At 47.5% G+C, this 26,278-nt stretch overlaps 1 protein-coding gene across 2 annotated transcripts in view; it reads left to right on the top strand.

Moving 5' to 3' along the window:
• Nucleotides 1-24,351, top strand: part of kti12 (KTI12 chromatin associated homolog) — a 34,354-nt gene extending 10,003 nt beyond the window's left edge. For both annotated transcript variants that reach the window (XM_085972186.1, XM_085972187.1), the window contains 8 exons: nt 3,857-3,908; nt 8,603-8,655; nt 11,745-11,800; nt 16,924-17,003; nt 19,354-19,513; nt 20,929-20,991; nt 22,850-22,920; nt 24,145-24,351. In XM_085972186.1, the coding sequence (XP_085828312.1) occupies nt 3,857-3,908; nt 8,603-8,655; nt 11,745-11,800; nt 16,924-17,003; nt 19,354-19,513; nt 20,929-20,991; nt 22,850-22,920; nt 24,145-24,286 (677 nt within the window). In that variant the 3' untranslated portion in view covers nt 24,287-24,351. The remainder of the gene's footprint in view (nt 1-3,856; nt 3,909-8,602; nt 8,656-11,744; nt 11,801-16,923; nt 17,004-19,353; nt 19,514-20,928; nt 20,992-22,849; nt 22,921-24,144) is intronic.
• The last annotated feature ends 1,927 nt before the right edge of the window (nt 24,352-26,278 follow it).

Genomic DNA, 26,278 nt, shown 5'->3' with positions numbered 1-26,278 from the left:
GGGAGCTTGCTGTGCGCAAATTGGCTGCCCCGTTTCCTACATTACAACAGTGACTGTACTTTAAAAATACTTCATTGGCTGTAAAGCGCTTTGGGACATCCTGTGGCTGTGAAAGGCACTATATAAATGCAAGTCTTTCTTTGTAAAATTATATTTGCCTTGAGAGGGTGCAGAGGAGATTTACCAGAATGGTTCCGGGGATGGGGGATCTTAGCTACAAGGACAGGTTGGAGAAGCTGGATTTGTTTTCATTAGAGCAAAGGAGGTTGAGGGGTGATTTGATAGAGGTGTACAAGATTATGACGGGTTTGGATAGGCTAGACGGGGAAAGGCTGTTCCCAGTAGTTGATGGTACAAGGACTAGGGGACACAGATTTAAGGTTTTGGACAAGAGATACAGGGGAGGTGAGGAAAAACTTTCTTACGCAGCGAGTGGGGAGGACCTGGAACTCGCTGCCGACGGAAGTGGAGGAAGCGGAGACACTCAATGTTTTCAAGGGGAGACTGGATAGGCACTTGAGGGAAATAAACTTGCAGGGCTACGGGGATAGAGCGGGGGAATGGGACTGACTGGATTGCTCTACAGAGAGCCGGTACGGACTCGATGGGCCGAATGGCGGCCTCCTGTGCCGTTATGACTCTATGCCTTTGATTGCTGCTCCAAGTGATTGGACAGAATCAGCATTGATTCTACTTCAACTTCATCCTCGAGCTTTTCTAACCTCACGCTTGCAGCACTTGTGTCACCCATTTGTTTCTCCCTATGTGCAATCTAGTTGAGTAACATCTTGTGAATTTGACCAGCTTGCACTGAGTTTCTGAATCCCAAGTCATTACTATTAATCAGAGCTAGCAGGTCCCAACACTGGTCCCTGAGGCACCCCATTCAGTACTTGCCCTGGTCTGTGTCAGCTTCGCCCCCTTTAGCCAATCTCTCATCCATTGCCAGGTTTGATGCTGAATCCCATCATTAACTCGGAACGGGGAATCTCCGGCCTGTTTTTAGCACTGTGTATGGGATCACTAACTCTCCTCCGTCTGTGCCCCTTCAAAAATGTGATCTAATTGTAAAGACAGCAGTGAGGGTGAGGCAGCATGTTTGAGCTACAGCCTGTTTCCCCACACCTCGGTAGGAAGTGGGGTTTATGTCATAGCTCCCTGAGTTACCATGCTACTGTACCAGGGAGGCGAAAGGGGCAAAAAATGTTTTCACTCCAGTCTTCTTCAAAGTAAATCGGAATTAATTTTATTTAATGAATATTGATTACATCAGGGCAACTGACTGGGAGAAGTTAGTGCTCCTGAGTGGGAGAGCTGAATAAAAAGGTAATGGAGAGGCGGTGTCGCTGAGCTTGCTGATGCAAGGAGTCTGTTTGCTGGACATTTAGGACTGAGATGAGGAGAAATTTCTTCACTCAGAGGGTGGTGAACCTGTGGGATTCTCTACCACAGAAGGCTGTGGAGGCCAAGTTATTGAGTATATTTAAGAAGGAGATAGATAGATTTCTAGACACAAAAGGTATCAAGGGGTATGGGGAGAGAGCGGGAATATGGTATTGAGGATCAGCCATGATCATATTGAATGGCGGAGCAGGCTCGAGGGGCCGAATGGCCGACTCCTGCTCCTATTTTTCTATGTTTCTATGAACGTTCTCAGGCGGTCTACTCCAGTCACTTCTCCAGCTCTGCAAAAAATGACGTGGACACAGTGTTGGAACAAAAATATCGAGCAGAACTGGGGGAGAAGAAAGGAGTGTTAAAGATGGTTGTACTTTTATTGATCTATTAGCCAATCTCCTGCAGCCTTGCACAGAGGGAGCCAGGACCAAGTGTCGTCTTCACGTGAAGTGGGGAATGGGGCATCATTGGACCAGGATCCACAGGTGGCATTCTGTCCCCGTTTTTAAAGTCCTACATTCTGTCCTTTTTTTATTTTTATATAATGCCTTGATTTAGTATTATTTCTAGTTAAACAGTAACACTTGGGGCGGTAGGTAGCGTGGGTTGGAGCAAAGGAGTTTCTCTGCAGCACAGGCTGAGAATTATAGCCGTATCTGCAGGTAACACTAAAATTCGGAGTGCCGCAGGGACAGAAGTTGCAGTTAACGATCTGCAGAAGGGTTTGGATCAGTTACGCCACTGAACAGATAAGTATGAAGTACCGCGCATTGGGCAAAACAAACTAGGTATACAATGAAAGGAGTCAAATTACCACAGAATTAGGAGGGGTTTTATCAAAAAGGGCATAGAATAAGAGATGGTGATCAATTTGTGCATGGCAATGGTTAGGCCACAGTTCGACTGCTGTGTGCAGTTTTGGGCACTACATTATAGCAAGGACATTAATAACTTAGTGTGCAGTGTAAACTCACCAGGATGATGCCAGTGTGCGTAAACTAGTTATGAGGAGAGATTTGCGATATTGGGATTACTTCTTAGGCAATCCCTCAGAACCGAGGATGATTTGCTTCCACACTAAAAATGAGTTCTCAGGTGACTGATTAGTCCAATGCGGGACCTACAGTCTCTGTCACCAGTGGGGCAGACGGTGGTTGAACGGGTGGGTGGGCGGGGTGCTTGGGTTGACGTGCGCTCCTTCCGCTGTCTGCGCTTGGCTTCCGCTTGCTCCCAGCGAAGAGACTCGAGGTGTTCGGCGCCTTCCCGGATGCTTCTCCTCCACTTTGTTCGGACTTGGGGCCAGGGATTCCCAGGTGTCGCTGGGGATGTTGCACTTTTTCACACTGGAGCAGAGAAGGCCAGGAAGAGCTATAATAGAGGTTTTTCAAATTCTATAGGGCTTTGTGAGGGTGAACAGGGAAAGACAATTTCCTCTCATTTGAGAGTCTGTGTACTCAGTTTTTTGTGAGTAAAAAGTAATTTGTTTTTGAGTTGTGTTCCATTTTCCATTCAATGCCATAAACCCCCCCTCGCACTTCCCATGGGCAGGTGAACTCATCCTCGGCTTCGACCAATACTGCTGTATTACTGAACAGTACAGAGTGCTCGAATGCTTTATTGCCACTGTAAGGAGTGAGAGATAAACATTTCAAGTGGCTCCATTGTCTTATTAACCCGCAAACAGTGTGTAATCGTGTGGCTTCATAGGAGGTGACACCAGATACCCAGGAGGACATGGCCACTGAACTCGCCACCAGCTCCCAGATCAATAAAGATTAATGCAATAATCCCACCAAGGTGCCAAAAGCATGTTATTGAAACTTCGAATATCTTTTCTTCCAAAGTAAATTAGAGGGAATTTGAACAGAGACTATCAAAGTTAAGGATGTAGCAATGAGAAAATTGCTCATCCAAGTCCCATTTCAGGATCCTATGGCCATCTTTTTCCTGGCCCAAACTCTCTGCACAATGGACCCTGACGTAATAAAACTCACTACACACTTGGTTTGAGTATAAAGCAAGGCTTTAATCAACTTGTTTCAGAACATGGAGGTCTAGTTGTACTTCACTAGTTCCTTGTTTTACAAAATGTCCCTGATCAAGCTGGGCCCACGCCCGAGTATTTATACTCCTTGGACGGCGCCACCAGCTGGCCATCCAGTGTTATTTCAGGAGTAGTTTCTTCATGATGATGAGATTTATAACAGATCTTTTATTTTTATGTTTGTTTTTCTGTGTGGAATAATGCATGCAATGGGGCGGGGGGGGAGAAAGCACTTTCTTTACTAGCCTTTTTGTTTGTATTCCAGTAACAGTTTTGTGTATGCAGATTAACCCATCACCCTTGGGTTCTGTTGAGGGAGCATAATTTGACTTTGCTTGACACTTGCCTGGAATTTAAGTAGTCAGGAGTGAGACCAAACACATCGTTAATTATCGATCACTTTTTGTATTCTAGATTCTCGGAAGGAGAAGGATCTGCGAGGAGCACTGAAAGCGGAAGTAGAAAGGTACCACGTTTAGCACGGGATTGCAACTGATTTCTTTTGCTTTGCTGTTGCGGTACAGATACGGTCTTAAGATCATTACTTAAAAAAAAAAAAAATCTTGCTCCTACTTATGTCGTGAAGCCATTTGCGCCGTTGGTACTCTGCCTGGCAACTGCATGCCTTGGTTGCACTCTCTCTTGGGCAGTCCCTCGGGAACCGAGGATGACTTGCTTCCACACTAGAAATGAGTTCTCAGGTGACTGATGAGTCCAATGCGGGACCTACAGTCTCTGTCACAGGTGGGGCAGACGGTGGTTGAAGGGGCGGGTGGGTGGGGTGCTTGGGTTGACGGGCGCTCCTTGCGCTTGGCTTACACTTGCTCCCGGCGAAGGGACTCGAGGTGTTCGGCGCCTTCCCGGATGCTTCTCCTCCACTTTGTGCGGTCTTGGGCCAGGGATTCCTAGGTGTCGGTGGAGATGTTGCACTTTTTCAAGGCGGCTTTGAGGGTGTCCTTGAAGCATTTGCTCTGCCCACCTGGGGCTCTCTTGCCGTGTCGGAGCTCCGAGTAGAGCGCTTGTTTTAGGAGTCTCGAATTGGACATGCGGACGATGTGACCCGACCATTGGCAGGCAAAACTGTAATCGAGCAGTGAGGTGGCTCGGGTACATTCCCACAAGGGGGAAAGGTAGGACAACTAAAGCCAGAGCTCCCTAGATGATGAAAGAGATAGAGAGTAAGATAAAGCAGAAAAAGAGCACCTATGACAGATGTCAGGTTGAGAATACAAGTGAGAATCAGGCTGAATATAGAAAGTTCAGAGGAAACGAGGGGCAAAGAGAGAGCATGAGAATACACTGGTAGCTATATTAAAAGGGAATCCAAGTCTTCTATAGGCATATAAATAGTAAACGGGTAGTAAGAGGAGGGGTGGGGCCGATTAGGGCCCAAAAAGGAGACCTACGCATGGAGGCAGAGGGCATGGCTACAAATGAGTACTTTGCATCTGTCTTCACCAAGGAAGAAGATGCTACCAAAGTCATAGTGAAAGAGGAGGTAGTGGAGATACTGGATGAGATAAGAATTGATAAAGACAAGGTACTAGAAAGGCCGTCTGAACTTAAAGTTGTTAAGCCACCAGGACCGGATGGGATGCATCCTAGGATGCTGAGGGAGGTTAAGAAGGAAATCGCAGATGTACTGGCCATAATCTTGCAATCCTCCTTAGATACGGGGGTGGTGCCAGAGGACTGGAGAATTGCAAATGTTACACCCTTGTTCAAAAAAAGATGTAAAGATAAACCCAGCAACTACAGGCCAGTCAGTTTAACCTCGGTATTGGGGAAGCTTTTGGAAACGATAATCAGGGACAACGTTAACAGTCACTTGGACAAGAGTGGATTAATTAAGGAAAGCCAGCAAGGATTTGTTAAAGGCAAATCGTGTTTAATTAACTTGATTGAGTTTTTTGATGAGGTAACAGAGAGAGTTGATGAGGACAATGCGGTTGATGTGATGTACATGGACTTCCAAAAGGCGTTTGATAAAGTGCCACATAATAGACTTGCCAGCAAAGTTGAAGCCTATGGAATAAAAGGGACAGTGGCAGCATGGATACGGAATTGGCTAAGTGACAGGAAACAGAGTAGTGGTGAACGGTTGTTTATCAGACTGGAGGAAGGTATACAGTGGTGTTCCCCAGGAGGCTACTAGGACCACTGCTTTTCTTGATATATATTAATGACTTGGACTTGGAATTATAGTGCACAATTTCAAAATTTGCAGATGAGACAAAACTTGGAAGTACAGTGAACAGTGAGGAGGATAGTGATAGACTTCAAGAGGACATAGACAGGCTGGTGGAATGGGTGGACACGTGGCAGGTGAAATTTAACACAGAAAAGTGCAAAGTGATACATTTTGGTAGGAAGAATGAGGAGAGGCAATATAAACTAAAGGGTACAATTCTAAAGGGGGTGCATGAACAGAGACCTGGGGGTACATGTGCACGAATCATTGAAGGTGGCAGGGCAGGTTGAGAAAGCGGTTAAAAAAGCACATGGGATCCTGGGTTTCATAAATTGCGGCCTAGAGTACAAAAGCAAGGAGGTTATGATGAACCTTTATAAAACACTGGTTTGGCCACAACTGGAGTCTTGTGTCCAATTCTGGGCACCGCACTTTGGGAAGAATGTGAAGGCCTTGGAGAGGGTGCAGGAAAGATTTACGAGAATGATTCCTGGGATGAGGGACTTCAGTTACGTGGATAGACTGGAGAAGCTGGGGGTTGTTCTCCTTTAGAGCAGAAAAGGTTGAGAGGAGATTTGATCGAGGTGTTCAAAATCATGAGGGTTCTGGACAGAGTAGATAGAGAGAAACTGTTCCCATTGGCGGAAGGGTCGAGAACCAGAGGACACAGATTTAAGGTGATTGGCAAAAGAGCCAAAGGCGACAAGAGGAAAAACTTTTTTACGCAGCGAGTGGTTAGGATCTGGAATGCACTGCCTGAAAGGGTGGTGGAGGCAGATTCAATCGTGGCTTTCAAAAGGGAATTGGATAAGTACCTGAAGGAAAAAAAATTTGCAGGGCCACGGGGAAAGGGCGGGGGAGTGGGACTAACTGAAGCGCTCTTGCAGAGAGCTGGCACGGGCTCGACGGGCCGAGTGGCCTCCTCCTGTGCTGTAACCATTCTATGATTATTGTCACTAACTTACTAAGCATATTGCTCCTATTCCAGTCTTAACTATTATGTGAAGTATGTACACAGTATTTATCTTTTGCTCTCCTGTACAGTAAATAATGGAGTTTGTGTGAAGAGGAAGGAAAACAGGATTAAATAGGATTATATTTGTGGTTTTTTTCCCCCCTTTTCTTCCTTCCCTCCTTCCCCATTCCTGGAAGTCTCTTCCTGGTTTGTCCTTTCCCAATCCAATTGGTTTCCAGGCCTGCGGCGGTGCTTCTGTAGGTCCAGCCACAAGCAAACGTGCCAGAGGACCTAGAGAGATTTCTTGCACTTCTCCCTCCAGGCCGATGCACTAATCGGTGCCTTCTAATGACAGCGCGGCTAAGATCAGCCGCGACCAATGGGGGAATTGTCGGCTAATCAACCGACTTGTTCTACCCCCGACCATAAATAAATGAATCGGCGATTGTCTATTCTCCCTCCTCTATCTGGGCCGGTTTCAAAGCTAGTTTGGCAGAAAGCCAGGACGATGCTGCAACCAACCGCACGTCCCAGGCTTAGTGTTTTATTTTAGTGTTCAAAAAAATCCATTACTCCTTAAGGTTAACCGCTTCTTTTTGGTGATTGATTCAGTCTGACTGACTAATGGAGACGAGCTTTTCTCGGTCGTTGTGCTTGGAACTGACTCCTTTAACCACCAAAGGACATTTGCTTCTGTCTGTGTCTGCTAGCAGCACTCTATCACTCTGACGTCCAGCGCTGAACTTGCCACCAGCACACATTTGAGTTGAGAATCATTTTGTGTGGTGGTGTGTTTTTTTTGTTTTGCACTGGCGAGCTTAGAGTCGTGTATCTGAGGCGCTTTTAAAGTTCTACTTGGGAGAGCCGGACTTTTCGTGGTTGAACGGCGCTACGCTGCTCTTAGATTTCGAACGCAAGCCGCTGTGCAGGATTGGTGCTGGCCAGCGTGGCGAGTACCCCACTATTGGTTAAAATAAGCTGAATTTCAACTAATGGCTGTCGATGGTGTGATGGGACGAGTATCAATTGGAATTGGATTTATCGTTCTCGTTCTCACGCTGTGTTACCAGTTTCAGCTGTGTAACATCGCTCGAATCCGCCCCGCCTCCGCTCACCTGCAGAAGCCCTTATCCATGCCTCTGTTACCTCTAGACATGACCATTCCAATGTTCCCCTGGCAGGCCTCCCGTCTTCCACTCTACATAAACTTGTGCTCATCCAAAACTCTGCCCGTATCTTAACTGGCTCCAAATCCTGTTCACCCATCACCCCTGTGCTCGCTGACCTACATTAGCTCTGGGTCCAACAATGCATACATTGTAAAATCCTCATCCTTGTTTTCAAATCCCTCCATGGCCTCTCCTCTCCCCATCTCTGTCGCCTCCTCCAGCCCTACAGAGGCTTTGCGATCTCTGCGCTCTTCCAATTCTGGCCTCTTGCGCACCCCTGATTTTAATCGCTTCACCATTGCTGGCTGTGCTTTCAGTTGCCTTGGCCCTAAGCTTTGGAATTTCCTTCTTGAACCTCTCCGCCTCTCTCTCCTCTTTTAAGATGCTCCTTAAAACCTATCTCCTTGATCAAGCTTTTGGTCATCTTTCCTGATGCCTCCTTCTTTGGCTCAGTGTCAATAATGTCTTTTATTGATATCGCTCGTTAAACGCCTTGGGATGTTTTGCTATGTTAGATGCGGTATATAAATGTAAGCTGTTGTAGGCAGAGTAGGCATGTTCCACCTCATAACCAGGCTCCATACCATCGGTCAGCAGTTGGGAGAAGGTTCTTCTTGCACCATGGACGGTGTGTGGTGCACATGACTTAATTGGGGAGTAAATAACTTGAGCACATTTTTTTTGCGGGGCGGGGAAAGAGTTAGAACAAAACTTATTTTGTCCTGGTTTTTAGGTTGGTACTGTTTTAAGTGGAATTCAAAATAATGTGCCCAGTAATAGTAAACCTCTTAAACTATGTGGTGTATGTTCAAGTAACGCTGTATACGGTTCTCTATCTTCCCCAGGAAAATCAATAAAGAAGATGTCATAATTATGGATTCTCTAAATTACATCAAAGGTATGACGGTAATAATTAATCTGATTCTTTGGTGTTCCCAATTTTTTAATTTTGAGGCCAATGGTATGCAGAATGGATCATTGGTGTGTAGAGTGCTGCAATAATTTTGTCCCATCTACACGCCACCACCCCCCCCCCCCCCCCCCCCAAACAATGTTTGTGGAGTCGATTGTGTCAATGGGATTGATGAGGGAGGCCAGGTGCTTATCCACCGTGAGACTGGAAGATAAATCTGAGACCATTTAGTCCCGGGACCAGTGTCTTGCTGCAGCTAGCGGTGGGTTCAAAGCTGCAGTGTTAGAGCTCTGGCATGTCTGTCACAGTCTATGTGTGGCATGGGGAGAATAATGGGGAGGTTTAGAATCAAATAGCAACTTGGTCGAGCTGCATAGGCTTGAATAGGATCCTCAACGTCTAGCTTTTATGTATTGTAGGATAATAGCGGCAATCAGATACTTGGCTGAAAAGCACTTTAGGATTGTTTTACAATATGCTCACTGTTTACAATACCATATCGTAAAACAATCTTGAATTTATATATGTTCCCTAACCTGCCTCTGTTGGACTTGAGGAGAGATTGGGCCGATTGGGCTTATACTCGCTGGAGTTTAGAAGAATGAGAGGGGATCTCATTGAAACTTATAAAATTCTAACAGGACTAGATGCAGGAAGGATGTTCCTGATGGTGGGGGAGTCCAGAACCAGGGGTCACAGTCCAAGGATAAGGGGTAAGCCATTTAGGACAGAGATGAGGAGGAATTTCTTCACCCAGAGAGTGGTGAACCTGTGGAATTCTCTACCACAGAAGGCAGTTGAGGCCAATTCATTAAATATATTCAAGAAGGAGTTGGATATATTTCTTCAGGCTAAAGGGATCAAGGGATATGGGGAGAAAGCAGGGACAGGGTACTGAGTTTGGATGATCAGCCATGATCTCATTGAATGGTGAAGCAGGCTCGAGGGGCTGAATGGCCTACTCCTGCTCCTATCTTCTATGTTTCTATATGTGAGACATTTTATTTAAAAGAGCCAACCATTTTCTGCTTTTATTTCTGACTTGGTGGAAGTGGCATGGATTTATAGGCAGTTGCCAACCTACAGTGCAACCATTGGTCTCTAATTGACCCGAGGGTGTGCTTCGCCTCTAACCTGACTTCAGAATATGCCTATTTACAGTAATTAGTCCTTGTGGTGATAAAGGGGCAGAGCAGTTACACGCAGCTCTACCTTAGCAGGAAGGCGTTAACCTAGGCAAATAATTCAGGCTTACACTCCAGTGCAGTACTTGAGGGAGTGCTGCCCTGTCGGAGGCGCCATCTCTCGGATGAGACGTTAAACCGAGGCCCTGCCTTCCCCCTCAGGTGGACGTAAAAGATCCCGCGGCGCTATTTCGAAGAAGAGCAGGGGACTCTGCAAGGTGCCTTTCAAATGTCAATGTGATAATGACCGGATAATCTGTTTGTGATGTTGGTTGTGGGGATAAATATTAGCCAGGAGAACTCCCCAGCTCTTCTTTCAAAATTGTCATGGGGACTTTTACATCCACCCGAGAGGGCAGACGGGGCTTCCATTTTAAAGTCTGACCCGAAGGCGGGACCACTCTCAGTACCGCGCTGGCGCGTCGGCCTCGATTAAAGTGCCCGAGCCTCTGCCATTGTGCTTGAACCTGCGGGGAGAGATTGATCGGAGTGTTTAGTCTGGAGGTGCCGATGCCCCAGTTTTGTCTTTTCAGCTGTCAGTGCGTTTTATCCACCGAGCATGCTCGGTGGGCAGCTGTGCAATCCCATTGTTGGGCAGTGAATGAGCCGGCTTGCCTTGCCCTGCCTATCTCCGATAGTGAAGCTGTAAGTAAAGGGTGTCGCTGAACTCCATTGCGTCCACTGTGTCTGTGACGAGCTGTTTGTATTCAGGGGGGCTAGTAATATCCACAGCTCTAAATATATAAATTAAACTTGAAGGAAAGGGAAATCTGGAGAGGGGCATACTTTTTTATTCACAGTTGTACATATTTTACATACTGAAGGATAATGTACCTGCAAAAATCCTGATATAGTAACTTGCTGAGCTGGAAGAAGTGTCTTGCTCCCTGCTGGATCATGGGAATGATGTGCTAAAATGGCTCTCTTTTGGGATCTTGACTATCTGTCACAGGTGGAAGCCTACCACCCCTTTTATAGTCTCCAAACACAGCTACTAAAATACACAGCTAGTAAAATCCTCCCAGGTCTCGGATAGCCTGATGCGGAATTGTGTGCGGTCACTCTTCTGTGACCCATGCCACTTAGCAGTGAGGGTAGATGGAGGTTGTAAGGCCCAGGCTTGGAGACCCTCACCAATTGTGAACAGGGTTAGTGTAACCAGTAGAAATCTGGGCAATCCGCCCGTGCACACAACTAGTGTGATTCCCGCTACTTGAACCAGCCGGGTCCAACTTGTAGGGTTACTTGGAGCTGAGGTGGGGGGGGGGTGGTGGTCCCAGGCCCCAGTGATGGGTCTAGCCCTCCAGATTCCATTAACGAGCCAGGCTGCCTGGCCAATTGTTAACAGTGGGCTGGAGCTGTGCAGAACCTGTCTGCTCCAAGCATACGATCGCCAAGTCTGTCGGGAGGATTGGTTCGGTTCTTTAAATAAAAGGGGGGAGAGAGAGGCCGTGCCTTAATTTAGTGCGGGTTGTTTATATTCTCCGTTCTGTTTGGCGCCCTTTTAGGCCGTGATATTTTTAACTCGCTGTCTCTGCCCCCTTCAGCGACCATCGATGCGAGCGGAAGGCTCTTTACCGATTGGATACGCGGGGGTAATGAGGGAGGTGTGGGGCTGCGATTGCTGGTACACGGGTGACATCCAAAGAACATGCTTGTAAGGTTTGTGGAGAAGCCGCCAATTTAGCTTGTCTGAACTGATGAGTCGAATGGATCGGACCCTGCAGTGAATTAGCAGCTGAGTTGATAATGGGGGCCCGTTAATGAAGAACCCACATCAAAGTGACTTCTGATCTAACATTTCTTCTGGAGATGTGAAAATATTGACTCACTGTGTCTAATTTTGTTACAACAATGCATCTCTGTGACTGTAGCTCTTTTTAAATATAGGTTACAGATATGAACTGTTCTGTCTGATAAAGCATGCACAGACCCCACACTGTTTGGTAAGTGGCCATTAACTGCTTTTTTTGGGAATTAATGTGAGAGATTGCAGGTTATAATCAATTTATGTTGTTATCCAGCTGCTAACTCGGGTCTGGTGTAACCCAAGCCTCTCATCAATTCTAGACTTTCTGCTGCCTTGTCCCAATCTAGGCTGACCACACCAGACTAGGAAAGTAAATTAGTTTCATCTACAAATGTGAATCGGAGATAATTGCACTCAAAGCTCCAATTTTAAAAAAATCTGAAGTATTTTCTCTATATTCAGTAACTAAATGGAATGACTAATACTTCTGGTAAAATCCTTTTAATTGTTGCTACTTTAAAAAATATATTTCTTTTTTCCCCTCTCCCCTGAAAAAAGGCACTTCTGTTCAGCTTCTTTGTGATGTCTAATCCCCATATTGAAAGAAAGAACACATTTGCATTTATTTAATGCCTTTCATGTCCTCGGGACGTGCCAAAGTGCTTCTCACGCAATGAGTTATTTTTCTTTATGAACTGTAGTCAATGCTGTTGTGCAGACCATATGTGGCAGCCGATTTGTGCACAGCAAGGTCCCACAAACAACAAAGGCCTGTTTTTGGTGGTGTTGATTGTGGGATGTTGGCCAAAACACTGAGAGCACGCCCCTTACTCCTCTTCGAATAGCACCGTGGGATTGATTACATCCACCTGAACTGGCAGACGGGGCCTCGATTTTATGTCTCATCCGAAAGACACCGCCTCCGACCGCGAAGTGTTCCCTCAGTACTGCGCTGAGGTGTCGGCCTAGATTATTTGCTCAAGCCCTTTGAGTTAGGATTCAACCCACAACCTTGCAATTCGGGCAAAAATGGACCAAACTGCACTGTGGCGCAAAGCTGTGCTGACACCGACAGTCCAGACTCTCATGGCCACTGGACGAGGTGCTGGAGACCTTTAGGCACCTGCGGAAATGTATCCCCCAGTCACCACCTTCAGCAGAAGAGAATTAGGGAGGAAACATTGCAAGTGACAAAACACTGGGCTGTAAAAGAAACCGCTTGCATTCATATAGCGCCTTTCACCACCTCAGCTTTACGGCCAATGGCGTACTTTTGAAGTGGAGTCACTGTTTTACTGTAGGAAATGTTGCAGCCAATTTGTGCACAGCAAGATCCCACGAACAGCAGTGCAATACTGACCAGCTAATCTCTTTTTTAAGTGAATATTGGTTGCAGGATAAATATTGGCCAGGGCACTGGGGCGAACTCCACAACTCCTTCGAATAATGACGTGGGATCTTTTACGTCCACCTGAGAGGGAAGACGTGGCCTCGGTTTAACGTCTCCTCCGAAGACAGCACCTCCGACAGTGCGGCACTCCCTCAGTGCTACACTGGGAGTGTCAGGCTGGATTCTGTGCGCAAGTCTCTGGAGTGGGACTTGAACCCTCGACCTTCTGACTCGGGTGCGACTGCTACCCACTGAGCCACAGCGGTCCTGAACCGGATCTGAGGAAGGCCACGCAACTTTAGTGCAACACTGCAGGATGTCAGCAGTGGAGGCGTGCGTCTGTCCTTTGCAGCAAAAAGCCCACTTGCGAGCTTACCTTGTATCTATTGCTTAATGTCTGTCAGATTGGATGCAGGGAGGATGTTTCCTCTGGCTGGGGGTTTTAGAACGAGGGGTCACAGTCTCAGGATATAGGGTCGGACATTTAGGACTGAGATGAGGAGAAATTTCTTCACTCAGAGGGTGGTGAACCTGTGGAATTCTCTACCACAGAAGGCTGTGGAGGCCAAGTCACTGAATATATTTAAGAAGGAGATAGATAGATTTCTAGACACAAAAGGCATCAAGGGGTATGGGGAGAGAGCGGGAATATGGTATTGAGATAGAGGATCAGCCATGATATTGAATGGTGGAGCAGGACCGAATGGCCTGTCCCTGCTTCTATTTTTCTATGTTTTTTCTATGTCACTGCTGGGGTGCGATGCTGAGAGGGTTGAATGCGATCGTTTTTAAATAGGCTGCCACTGGGCATAATCCAGCCAGCTCTTTGATGAATGGAATTTGACCATGACATTGTAGTTGCACGCTGACACTGGGGAAACTGTGCGGGAACCACTCCAACACAGACTTCACTCTTACACCATGTTGGGTGAGGGTTAGATGTGTGTCAGGATACCAGGGGGTGCTCTTGCTCTTTTTGAAATAGTGCCATGGGATCTTTTACGTCCAACTAAAAGGGCAGACGGGGCCTCGGTTTAACGTCTCATCCGAAAGACGGCATCTCCGACAGTGCATACAACTGAGAATTTTTTTAAATATTATGGTGTGGCGGAGACCACATAGGGACAGTAACACAATTCACTATGTATAGCCAATGTTGTTCTCGCTCCACATTATGTACGGAACTTGGGTTATCTGGGCAGGGCCCCTTTAAGAGTCGTCGATTGTGTGATGACGTCATAGCCCTGCGACGAGGCCGAGTCCCTCAGTCCAGGCGGAGAGTTAATAAAGCTAACACGCGTTTTTCTTTGTTGCTATGAAAGTCTCGCAGTCTGTTTATTTCCAGCGACTCCTACAATGGTCCAATTCTTCAGAATTCAGGAAACAAAAACGTTCTTGTGTAATTTTATTCCTGATAGATTTGCACCTTGTAATGTTTTTATATTTGAAATTGTCGTGTGTGAAGCCATCGCTTATACATAGTTAGCCGGACTTTATCATTTATTTACCCTTGAGTAAATCAATGTTGTTAAACTGGACCACTGATTGACAGCTGTTAAATTTTGAGCTCGGTACAATGCCGAGTTCTTCTGCCACCCTCGCCTCTTCGTCCACTTCTTTGGCCAGGAGTCTTTCTCTCATCTTCAGAATTCCCGTTCCACCTGGACCCCCTCCCTCTGACCTCTTGCTCTCCCTTAATGTTTTCATTGGGAACAGTCGGCGTGACATCAGCCGTCTCAATTTCTCTCCTCGCCTCTCCTCTCCTCATTCATTCATTCTAACCCACCGCTCTCTGAACATGCACTCCGTTCTCTCAGATCCAACCCTGACATTGTAATTAAACCTGCTGACCTGTTTGGCGAACCGACGTCTACCTCGCGGAGGGTGAACACCAACTCTCCGACACCACCTCCTATCTTCCCCCGGACCACGAGCCCGCCATCGTTTCCCAGACCGTCGCTGACCTCCTCGCCTCCAGAGATCTTTCCCCACGGCCGCCAACCTCATAGTCCCCCCACCCTCCACGGCCCGCTTCTATCTCCTTTCCAAAATCCACAGATAGGACTGCCCTGGTAGACCCATCATTTCAGCCTGTTCTTGTCCCACGGAACTTATGTCTTCCTATCTCGTGTCTCTATTTTCTCCCCCTGTCCAGTCTATTCCCACCTACATCCGCGACTCTCCCGATGCCCTCCGCCACTATCAGTTTTCCTTTTCCTGGCCCTAACCGTCTCCTTTTCACCATGGGCGTCCAATCCCTCTACACCTCCATCCCCCACCAGACAGCCTGAGGGCGCTCCGCTTCTTCCTTGAACAGAGGCCCAACCAGTCCCCATCCACCACCACCCTCCTCTGCCTGCCTGAACTAGTTCTTATATTGAACACCTCCTTTGACTCAACTCACTTCCTCCAAATAAAATGTGTTGCTATGGGAACCCGTATCGGTCCTAGCTATGCCTACATTGATGACTATCGGTGCCGTTTCCTGCTCTCGCCTTGAACTGGAAAATTTAATCAACTTTGCTTCCAATTCCCATCCCTCCCTTGCCTTCACATGGTCCATCTCCGACTCTTCCCTTCCTCGACTTCTCTATCTCCATTTCTGAGGATAGGCTGTCGACCAATGTCTACTATAAGCTCCTACAGCTACCTTGATTACACTTCCTCCCGCCCTGCTGCCTGTAAGGACTCTATTCCATTCTCCCAGTTTCTCTGTCGAATCTGTTCTGACGATGCCACCTTCCATACCAGTGTTTCCAATATGTCTTCCATTGTCCTCAATCGAGGATTCCCCTCCACCGTGATTGACTTGGCACTCGACCGTGTCGTCCCATTTCCCGTTCTTCTGCTCTCACCCCTCCCGGAACCACGATAGGGTTCCCCTTGTTCCCACCCGCCTCCACATTCGACGGATCATCTTCCGCCATTTCCGCCACCTCCAGCATGATCGCACCGCCAAACACATCTTCCCCTCCCCTTTCAGCATTCCGAAGGGACCACTCCCTCCGCGACACCCTGGTCCACTCTTCAATCATCCCCAACACCTGCTTCCCTCCCCACGGCATTTTCCCGTGCAAGTGCAGGAGATGCAACACCTGCCCTTTCACCTCCTCCCTTCCCACCATCCAGGGCCCCAAATACTCCCTTTAGATAAAAGTGATTTACTTGTACTTCTTTCAATTTAATATACTGTATTCGCTGCTCACGATGCGGTCTCCTCTACATAGGAGAGACCAAACGTAGATTGGGTGACCGCTTTGCGGAACACCTCCAATCTGTCCGCAAGCGAGACCTTGAGCTTCCGGTCACTTGCCATTTTAATTCTCCGTCCCACTCTGACCTCTCTGTCCTCCTACACTGTTCCAATGAAGCTCAACGTAAGCTCAAGCAACAGCACCTCATCTTTCGATTAGACACTTTACAGCCTTCGGATTCAACATTGAGTTCGACAATTTCAGATCATAACCACTGCTCCCATTTTTTCGGCCATGAGCTGCTGGTAACAATGCCGCTGTTGCCATTGACACCTCCTCTAGACCCATCTTTTTTTTCTTTACTTGTCCCGTTACCATCTCCTTTCACCTCGCACCATCATCCCTTTTGTCATTTAATCTCTCCTGCCTTTCACCCGATCGCAGACCGTCCCTTTTGTTCTTTCCTCCCCTCCCTCTGCACTTGCTTAAAACCTGTTACATCTCCAACTTTTTCCAGTTCTGCCGCAAGGTCATCGAGCTGAAACGTTAACTCGTGTTTCTCTCTCCACAGATGCTGCCCGACCTGCTGAGCATTGGTGTTTTCATTTCAGATTTCCAGCATCCGCAGTATTTTGCTTTTGTTGCTAAAGTGGAACCTACCTCTTCACACCTCCTGCTGCCGATGAGATTGGATTCTTCACTTTTCTAATGGTGCCTTTGGTGTTTTGTTTGTAGATTCACTGTGAGACTGCAGCCGATGTCTGCGCGGCGTGGAACCAGGACAGAGAGCCGGAGAAACGATACTCCCAGGAAATGTGAGCCCATTGCTGCCCCCGCAGACACATTGTCCAGCCTGGCGTCTTCCCAGTGAGAGAGACTCAGCCGGGAAACCACTGAACTTGACTCATTGAGACTCCTTCCCCTCTGTGCTAGATCGCCGTTGTTTTAATTGTCTTTAAGGCTAAAATTCCATTGGCCCTTTATAGTGATTGTCAGAATTGCGGAACAACTGTTGTGGGTGATGATTCTTGGCTGCTGGGTAACGGGACATTACTCCCAGTTGCTGCTGGGTAATGAGGCATTACTCCCAGTTGCTGCTGGGTAACGGAACATTACTCCCAGTTGCTGCTGGGTAACGGAACATTACTCCCAGTTGCTGCTGGGTAATGAGGCATTACTCCCAGTTGCTGCTGGGTAACGGGGCATTACTCCCAGTTGCTGCTGGGTAACGGAACATTACTCCCAGTTGCTGCTGGGTAACGGAACATTACTCCCAGTTGCTGCTGGGTAATGAGGCATTACTCCCAGTTGCTGCTGGGTAACGGGGCATTACTCCCAGTTGCTGCTGGGTAACGGAACATTACTCCCAGTTGCTACTGGGTAACGGGACATTACTCCCAGTTGCTGCTGGGTAACGGGGCATTACTCCCAGTTGCTGCTGGGTAACGGGGCATTACTCCCAGTTGCTGCTGGGTAACGGGGCATTACTCCCAGTTGCTGCTGGGTAACGGGGCATTACTCCCAGTTGCTGGGTAACGGGGCATTACTCCCAGTTGCTGCTGGGTAATAAGGCATTACTCCCAGTTGCTGCTGGGTAACGGGGCATTACTCCCAGTTGCTGCTGGGTAACGGGACATTACTCCCAGTTGCTGGGTAACTGAGGCGCGCGCACACGCGCTGGTCTGCTCCTCAGCCGCTAATCTCGATGTGGGCGGGTGGAAGGAGCGTGGACGGAATGTCCACTCGGTCCCATTCAAGGTCTGACACGTCCCCGGGTCTGATGAACCATCTGATCATTCTGTTGCAGCTGCTGCGAATTCGGTGATGGGAGACACCCCCCCCCCTGGCTTTAACAGAGTTGGTTGTGCCATCAGACCCATCATCCTCCAGGTTATGCTGCTACTTCCTGTGTCAGAGTGCCCCATTCCCCCCTCCCCAGAAAACCCCTTCACCACCTCAGTGCAACAAAGGCCATATAACTGCACCCCTAGAGTAGCATCCTTGGGTCCTGACCTTATTCAATTCCCCACTTTACTAAAAATCAGCGATTCATAACCATTTGCATTTTTTGCTATCTAGAGCCTGCCTGATCAGTGCAGTTTAATTTTAAAATCTATTACTTGTCTATTCTATCCATTTATTTTTAAATTTAAAAATCTTAAAAGTTAGTGAATAAAGGGATCGTAATCTGCTGGGAAATGTGGATAAACAATCCCTTTAATTCTGGCCCACCTAGATCCTTCCAAACTAAAGACAGTTTAGTCGATTTAATTTCCTCCATTGTATGTCTCCCAGCCATGGGGACAGAATTTACAGCCCCGAGAACAGGCCATTCGGCCCAACTGGTCCATGCCAGTGTTTGTGCACACGAGCCTCTGCCCAGCCCCCTCTATCTAACTTTATCAGCATAACCTTCTGTTCAGATCTCCCTAGGGTTGCAAAATTACGGGAATTTTTAAGAGGAAACTTTCCATGGGAATTTTTGGGAATTTTGAGTTTTTTTGCACACTGGTGGTTTTTGTCTCTGACCCTTATATTATCTTTGTCATCAAAATAGACATACTGTTCCATACAAATAAAAACAGGCTTTCAAAGCTTTATTTAGGTTATAATTTTGAACTTTATTGAACCCCCACAAAAAAGACCCATCTAAAATAAAATAAGCCAAGTAAGAAGATAAACATATATTGATTAAGAAATTCCTTAACGATTAAGATTCCATCTCTGTTAGTAATTTTAAGAGGGGACCTGTGGGGGGGGGGGGAAAAATGAAAAAAACAAAAAAAAATATTATGCTAGCATGTGCTTTTTTGGGCAAAATTCCCAAGCGAAAATTTCCGGAAATTTACTGGAAATTTTCCATCCCTTCACAACCCTCGTTCTCCCCCATGTGTTTATCCAGCTTCCCCTTGCTGGGACAGGTCGACAACTTATTTCCCAGCCACACTCAATACTGCAGTGGAACCAGGATTGACTTCTCTCCACTGCTCCTCCCACTCATTCCCACAGGCTTTGCGGTTTGCTTGACCCATCTGTGCCCCGTTGGAGTGTTGGGTCACTATGAGGCCCTCCCAGTCACCTTTCCAGTGTGCCTCGACGCGCCGGTTGAACTCCAGGCGTCTCGAGTTGTCTGTAACCGTTTGTCTGCTTGGCGACTCCCTTCAGCTTCGACGCACTGGTGATGCAGTTTGAGACGCCGGACTCCAGGAACCGATGGGACAGCCCGTTGTTCACCATTCAGAAGGACGACACCCTCCCGTTCGAGGCGATAAGCGATGCAATCTTCCACAGGAAAGCGCCGCCACCCAACCAGTCCACGCTAAACGTGAGTGAGGCTGGCGAGCAGAGGCGATGTGTACCTAGGGGTTGACAACCCTCCAGGATTGGCCTGGAGTCTCCAGGAATTGAAGATTAATCTCCGGGACAACTGCAGCCAGCAACACCCGGGAGAAAAATCATAGGCATTTAAAACAAAATTCTGCATTTTTTAAATTTTCTTTTTGAACACTTCTGCTGTTTATCAGTTATAAAAATATTGGAGATGGGAGAAAAAGGCTGTGCGACCGACGGTCACAAATCGTCCAACTGGATACAGGAAACTCTCTTTTTATCCGGTACCGGCGTGGTGCCGGTTTATCAAAAAGCCCGGATTACAGAGGTATAGTTAAAAGGTACGAGAGCTCCGTACACAGCAACAAATCCAGGCATCCCTGTTGCTTAGCAACAGGTGCAATAAGCCCGGCCACAGACCAAGTGTCCCTGTAGCAACAAGTGCAGGAACCCCAGTTACACGGCCACAGATCCAGGAACGGTCACTAATATGAAGTAAAACTTACCTGAACCTACTCCTGAATTTTGCCGGTTAACAGAGATTTCCGGTTATTTAGGTGCCGGTAAATCGAGAGTTCCCTGTAGTATTTTTTTCCGCTTTCCCATTGGCTGTGGGAAGGCAGTGCGCCGCGCGGGTGGACGTGTCGGGCAACCAATGGCGGGAGGCAGGCGGGTCATGTGACAACCTCCAGGAATGCGTCCAATCAGAGTTGGCGACCCTATCTGTATCCCGCGGTGGAGCAAGTTACGCTCAGCACCACCACTGGGACATCAGTCCAATCCCACAGTTCGTCATCGTATCTTCTGTTCATAAAGATTGTGGATTAGGTAAAGAGGTTTCAAAATTGTGGATTGTTCTCCTTGGAGCAGAGAAGGTTCAGAGGAGATTTGATAGAGGTGTTCAGAAATGTTGATAGAGTAAATGAGGAGAAACTGTTTCCACTGGCAGGAGGGTCGGTAACCAGAGGACACGGATTTAAGATAACTCGCAAAAAATCCAAGGGGGGGATTTTTTTTTTTTTTTTTTTTTTTTTTATTAATTATATATAAACGCAGCGAGTTGTTGTGATCTGGAACGCACTGCCTGAAAAGGTGGTGGAAGCAGATTCAATAGTAACTTTCAAAAAGGCAATTGGATAAAAACTTTAAAAAGGAGAAATTTGCAGGGGTATGGGGAAAGAGCAGGGGGAGCAGGAATAAATGGATCGCTCTTTCCAGGAGTCGACACAGGCACGACGGGCTGAATGGCCTCCCTTCTGTGCTGTATGATTCTGTGAACCGGGTGAAGATTTAAAAGTGCATAATCCTTTTGCAGATTAAGCCTTGGCTGGAGGCACTGGGTTAGGGCGTAAGAGAGTCTTTTGGTTCCAATAATTCGGCCAAGATTAACGTTTATCCGATCATTTTCAGCAACCACTTTCCTCGACAAACTTCATGTATGAGTTGGACAGAGTCACACAGGAGATGGTGATGGTAAGTTATTTGGGGGCGGGGGGAGCAGGGAGGGCCATTGTACTCATTCATGTTGGTCAGTGGAGATTTATTTCCCCTTCAGCCACCTGTATCCGCACCTACTGCTGTTCCTACATTACAACAGTGACCACACTTCAGAAAGTGCTGCATTGGCTGTAAAGTCCTGAGGCAGCGAAAGGCGCTATATAAATGCAAATCTTTCTTCTTAGTACACTCTGGTTAGACAAAGCAAGGGTGCTGTGCAAAGTCGGGCCTGCTCTAGTCTGCGTCTGTCCCATCCCTTAAACTTCACCCTTATTACCAATCTGATCCTTCCATTTCCCACACACCAGCCATCCTTGTGGCCTCCGTGAGGTTGCGGGTTTAGTGCCTCGTGCTTTTGTGTTGTGGGAGCTGGATTGGGACTCGTTTCGCCTAGTGACCGAGGGAGGTGTTTTCCTCCATCACTCCAACCTGGATTTACAACCGGGGGTCAGAGGTGAAAGTGCATTGTTTCCACCCACTGTTGACATCCTCAGAATTTGCCTTTAAATTTTTGTTTAAGGGAGAAGGGAAGGGAACGGAATACTTTCCATTTCGTGGTAAAATTAAGCTCCTGCTCAAGTCAGGTATAAGTAAAAGATGGATGCAGAGAACATAAATAGGAGCAGGAGTAGGCCATGTGGCCTGCTCTGCCATTCAATAAGATTCAATAACTTTCCTGCCTGATCCCCATTTCCTTTGATTCCCTTGAAGACCAAAAATCTATCGATCTCAGCCTTGCATTGGAGGCAGTTCAGAGACGATTAACTCGGTTGATTCCTGAGATGAGGGGGTTGACCTATGAAGAAAGGTTGAGCAGGCTGGGCCTAGACTCATTGGCATTTAGAAGAATGAGAGGTGATCTTATTGAAACATATAAGATACTGAGGGGGGGCGCGACGAGGTAGATGCAGAGAGGATGTTTCCCCTCGTGGGGAAATCTAGAACTCGGGGGCACAGTTTCAGAATAAAGGGTTGCCCTTTTAGAACTGAGATGAGGAATTTCTTCTCAGAGGGTCGTAAATCTGTGGAATTCTCTGCCCCAGAGAGCGGTGGAGGCTGGGTCATTAAATACATTTAAAGTGGAGATAGACAGATTTTTGCAAGATAAGGGAGTGAAGGGTTATGGGGAGCGGGCAGGGAAGTGGCTTTGAGCCCAAGATCAGCCACGATCTTATTGAATGGTGGAGCAGACTCGAGGGGCCAAGTGGCCTATTCCTGCTCCTGTTTCTTATGAATACACTCGACGACTGAGCAAACACAGCCCTCTGGGGTAGAGAATTCCAAAGATTTACAAGCCTCGGAGTGAAGAAATTTCTCCTCATCTCAGCCCTATGGCCGACCCCCTTATCCAGAGACTCTCCAGCCAGGGGGGAAACGGCCTCTCAACATCTACCCTGTCGAGCCCCCTCAGAATCTGAGCAAAGCTTCCTGCTCTCAGCCCGAGCCCCCAAACCTCAGGGTGCCCCCCCCCCCCCCCCACTGCACTAATGTGGTGTTTCCTTCCCCCCCCTCTCCCCCTCCCATTTCCCACACCTGCCATCCATAGACTTTCCTGAGCAGGATTGTCAATTAGTGATGGATTTGGGGCAGTTTCATGCAGAAAGCCCATGTCCACTAGCGAGACTGCCCAAACTAACTTTATAATGGACCCTTCTAGCCAGCGGACAGAGGAGAGTGGGACCTTGGCTTTAAATCCAACCCAGACTGATGGGATGATATTCTAACCCACCGCGCCACCTTTCCTCCCTTCCCCTGTAAGCAATCACTGCTTCGTTTTGGGCTGTGAATTTTCCTAAAATTAATTTTTTAAAATACCGTTTCATTTCATTCCCAGACAATATTAAACGCACAGAAGACAAGTGTACCGGGAGACCTGATTACAGTACCCGGAGCCAACGTGAAGATATCCTTTTAATGGCTGCACTCTCGCCTCTGAGTCAGACGGTCGTGTGTTCAAGGCCCACTTGAGCACAGAATGTCGTCTGACACTTGATTAAGTGAGGTGGGCAAAACTGGCAGATGGAGTTCAATGTGTGGCAGTGAGAGGCCATCCACTTTGGACATGAGAAAGATCGATCAGAGTGTTTGCTGAATGGCGAGAAGCTGGGAACTGTGGCGGAGCGGAGCGATTTAGAGGTTGAGGTACAGAAATCACTAAAAGCTAGTGAACAGGTACAAAAAATAATTTAAAAGGCTAATGGAATGATGGCCTTTATCTCGAGGGAGCGGAAGTTCTGCTACAGTGGCATAAAGTTCTGGTTAGACCCCGTCTGGACACTGCAATAAGTCCTGGGCACCTCAGGAAGGATACACTGGCCTTGGAGGGGGACAGCGCAGGTTCACCAGGATGATACCGGGGCTAAAAGGGTTAAATTACGAGGACAGGTTGCATAGACTGGGCTTGTATTCCCTCGAGTATAGAAGATTAAGGGGTGATCTAATTGGGGTGTTTAAGATGATTAAAGGATTTGATGGCGTAGATAGAGAGGAACTATTTCCTCTGATGGTGTTGGGAGTCCAGAACAAGGATTAAAATTAGAGCCAGGCCGTTCAGGGGTGATGTCAGGAAGCACTTCTTCACACAAAGGGTAGTGGAAATCTGGAACTCTCTCCCCCCAAAAAAAGCTGTAGAGGCCGAGGATCAATTGAAAATTTCAAAACTGAGATTGATCGATTTTTGTGAGGGAAGGGTATTAAAGGATAGAGAACCAAGGCGGCTAGATGGGGTTAAGATACAGATCAGCCACGATCTAATTGAATGGCGGAACAGGCTGGAGGAGCTGAATGGCCTCTTCCTGTTCCTCTGACACTCCAGTGCAGTACTGGGACATTAAACAGAGGGGTCTGTTCCCTCAGATGGATGTAAAAGATTCCCACGTCACTATTTGATGACGAGCCGGAGGGAAGCTACACTTCAGAAGTACTTCATTGGCGGTGAAGCGCTTTGGAACGCACTGTGGTTGCGAAAGGCGCTATATAAATGCAAATCTTTCTTACTTTTAAATGTGTTGTAGTTGCATTGATCGGAATTGTTACATTTATAATGTTACGCATTTGATTGCTGTGAATGCTGGGCGATAGAGCAGGTTATTGAAAACAGCCTTTGTTTCCTTGACCCCGGTGACACATCGAGCTGACGCGAAGCTTCCCCATGGCTGAGCTTCGCAAGCTGCGGAGGCAGTTCGTCAGCTACACCAAGATGCACCCGACGGAGAACATTGGGCAGATCGCGAACATGTTCGTACAGTACCTTAACCGAAGCCTACATTAACAAGCGTGGAAAAGCTGCAGGTTGTGACTTGGATTTCTTATTGAATAAAATGTTTTTAGACTGAAGTCTTTTTTTGTGTCTTGCATACCGCCTACCTAATTGAAAATACCAAGCCTTAAACCCTACTGCAAAAGCAAAATACTGTACTGCGGATGCTGGATATCTGACATAAAAACAGAAAATGCTGGAAATACTCAGCAGGTCAGGCAGCATCTGTGGAGAGAGAAACAGAGTAAACGTTTCAGGTCGATGACCCTCCGTCAGAACTGGAAAAAGCTGGAGATGGAACGGGTTTTTAAGCAAGTGTAGGGGCAGGGAGAGGGGGGAGTGGAGGGGAGGAAAACAAAAGGGGAAGGTCTGTGATAGGATGGAAGGCAGGAGAGATTAAGAGATGGTGCAAGGCAAAAGGAGATGGTAATGGGACAAGTTAAGAAACAGGCCTTAAACCCATTTTGTTTCGGGGAGGGAAAGTTTTAACGTTTGACTCTGACATGAGAAGTAACTCGAGGGATAGAGCGGAGTTACTCTGCTTTTTCCTTCCTCAATCATTGAAGCAAAACTGATGTTCGTGCGAAGAGTCTTTGGGGGAATTTGTTGCTCGGTTTTTCAGTCCCTAGTGTCTCAGTGCCGAGTGTATAACGGTGCTAAATGCGAGCTGGTGTCAATGTCGCAATCTTTCGATTATCACTATTTTTAACTTGCAAAACCTCAGCTTTCACACTGTGGAATAGACTCGAGTTCCTCGGAAACTCGGGCTTCCTGCAGAGCAGCTCGCCTGGGAGAATCTATTTCTGTGCTGTATTCCATCTTCTTTATAGGTGACAGAAATCCCAGACAGCCTGGCTCTTTACTGGGACTGCTCGACATGTCCTGGCACTTCATTTAATGTCCATCAGTGTCACAGATTCCCTGGGCACTGACCCAGGAATTGCCTGTGATAACGAGCCTTGCCGAGCCAACACAATTTATCTCTGAATCTATTTTTTCCCCCGCACACATCGGGAACTTTACGTGACTGTTTGAAGGTTTTAGAAGTAATTGTGCCGAAGTTCTGAGATAGATCTCGGCCACAAGTGACTATTTCAAAACCTCGTCCAGTGTGGGAGAAAAAGAAACCGCTAATTAAGATTTAACCTGTGCTTTTTCCCATTTATTATTCCTGCTTTAAAGAGGGGATGTTGCCATTTTTTCCATTCTGAAACCATTCTAAATTGCTGAATGTTTATTCAAGTCAGTGGCAGGGAGTTGAGCGAATGGCCTCCTTCTGTGCATCTTGCAGCACAGGAGGAGGCCATTCAGCCCATCGTGTTCTTAGAAAGAGCTCTCCAATTCGTTCTGCTCTTTCCCCACAGCCCTGCAAATGTTTCCTTTTCAAGTATTTATCCAATTCCCTTTGGAAAGTTACTACTGAATCCACCCTTTCCGGCAGTGCATTCCCACTTACACCCGTGGCCTTGTGGGAGCAGGTGCAGGCTGCGCTACACAAGGCCGACCCGCAAACATTGGCTCGTGCCTGGGAGCTGCTGATTCGCAGTTGGTTTTAGTCCCCTCACCGTCTGCGCTCGCCCATTGGGCACGGCCGTTTGAGGGAGGGATCAGAGAGCAGCTGGTATCCATAAACCTCGTGCCCCCAGCACGGGTCAGCATTCAGGAAAGAAAGCGAGGAAAGGTGACTTTATATCATGCTATAGACCCCCCCAAACCCAGATTCCCAAAGTGGGGGGAGGGGGGCTCATACAGCCAGTTGCTCATCAAAGAGGGACAGCTGGTGGCTCAGTGGGCAGCACACTCGCCTCTCTGAGTTAGAGGTTGCGAGTTCAAGTCCCACTCCAGGGACTTGAGCACAAAATCTAGGCTGACACTCCCAGTGCAGTACTGAGGGAGTGCTGCACTGTCGGAGGTGCCGTCTTTCGGATGAGACGTTAAACCGAGGCCCCGTCTGCTCCCTCAGGTGGACGTAAAAGATCCCGTGGTACTATTTTGAAAAAGAGC

This window comes from Somniosus microcephalus, chromosome 32 (genome assembly GCF_052327205.1).
Source record: "Somniosus microcephalus isolate GS21.2 chromosome 32, FLI_Smic_1.0, whole genome shotgun sequence".
NCBI classification, from domain to species: domain Eukaryota; kingdom Metazoa; phylum Chordata; class Chondrichthyes; order Squaliformes; family Somniosidae; genus Somniosus; species Somniosus microcephalus.
This window is presented reverse-complemented; position numbering and strand designations above follow the sequence as displayed.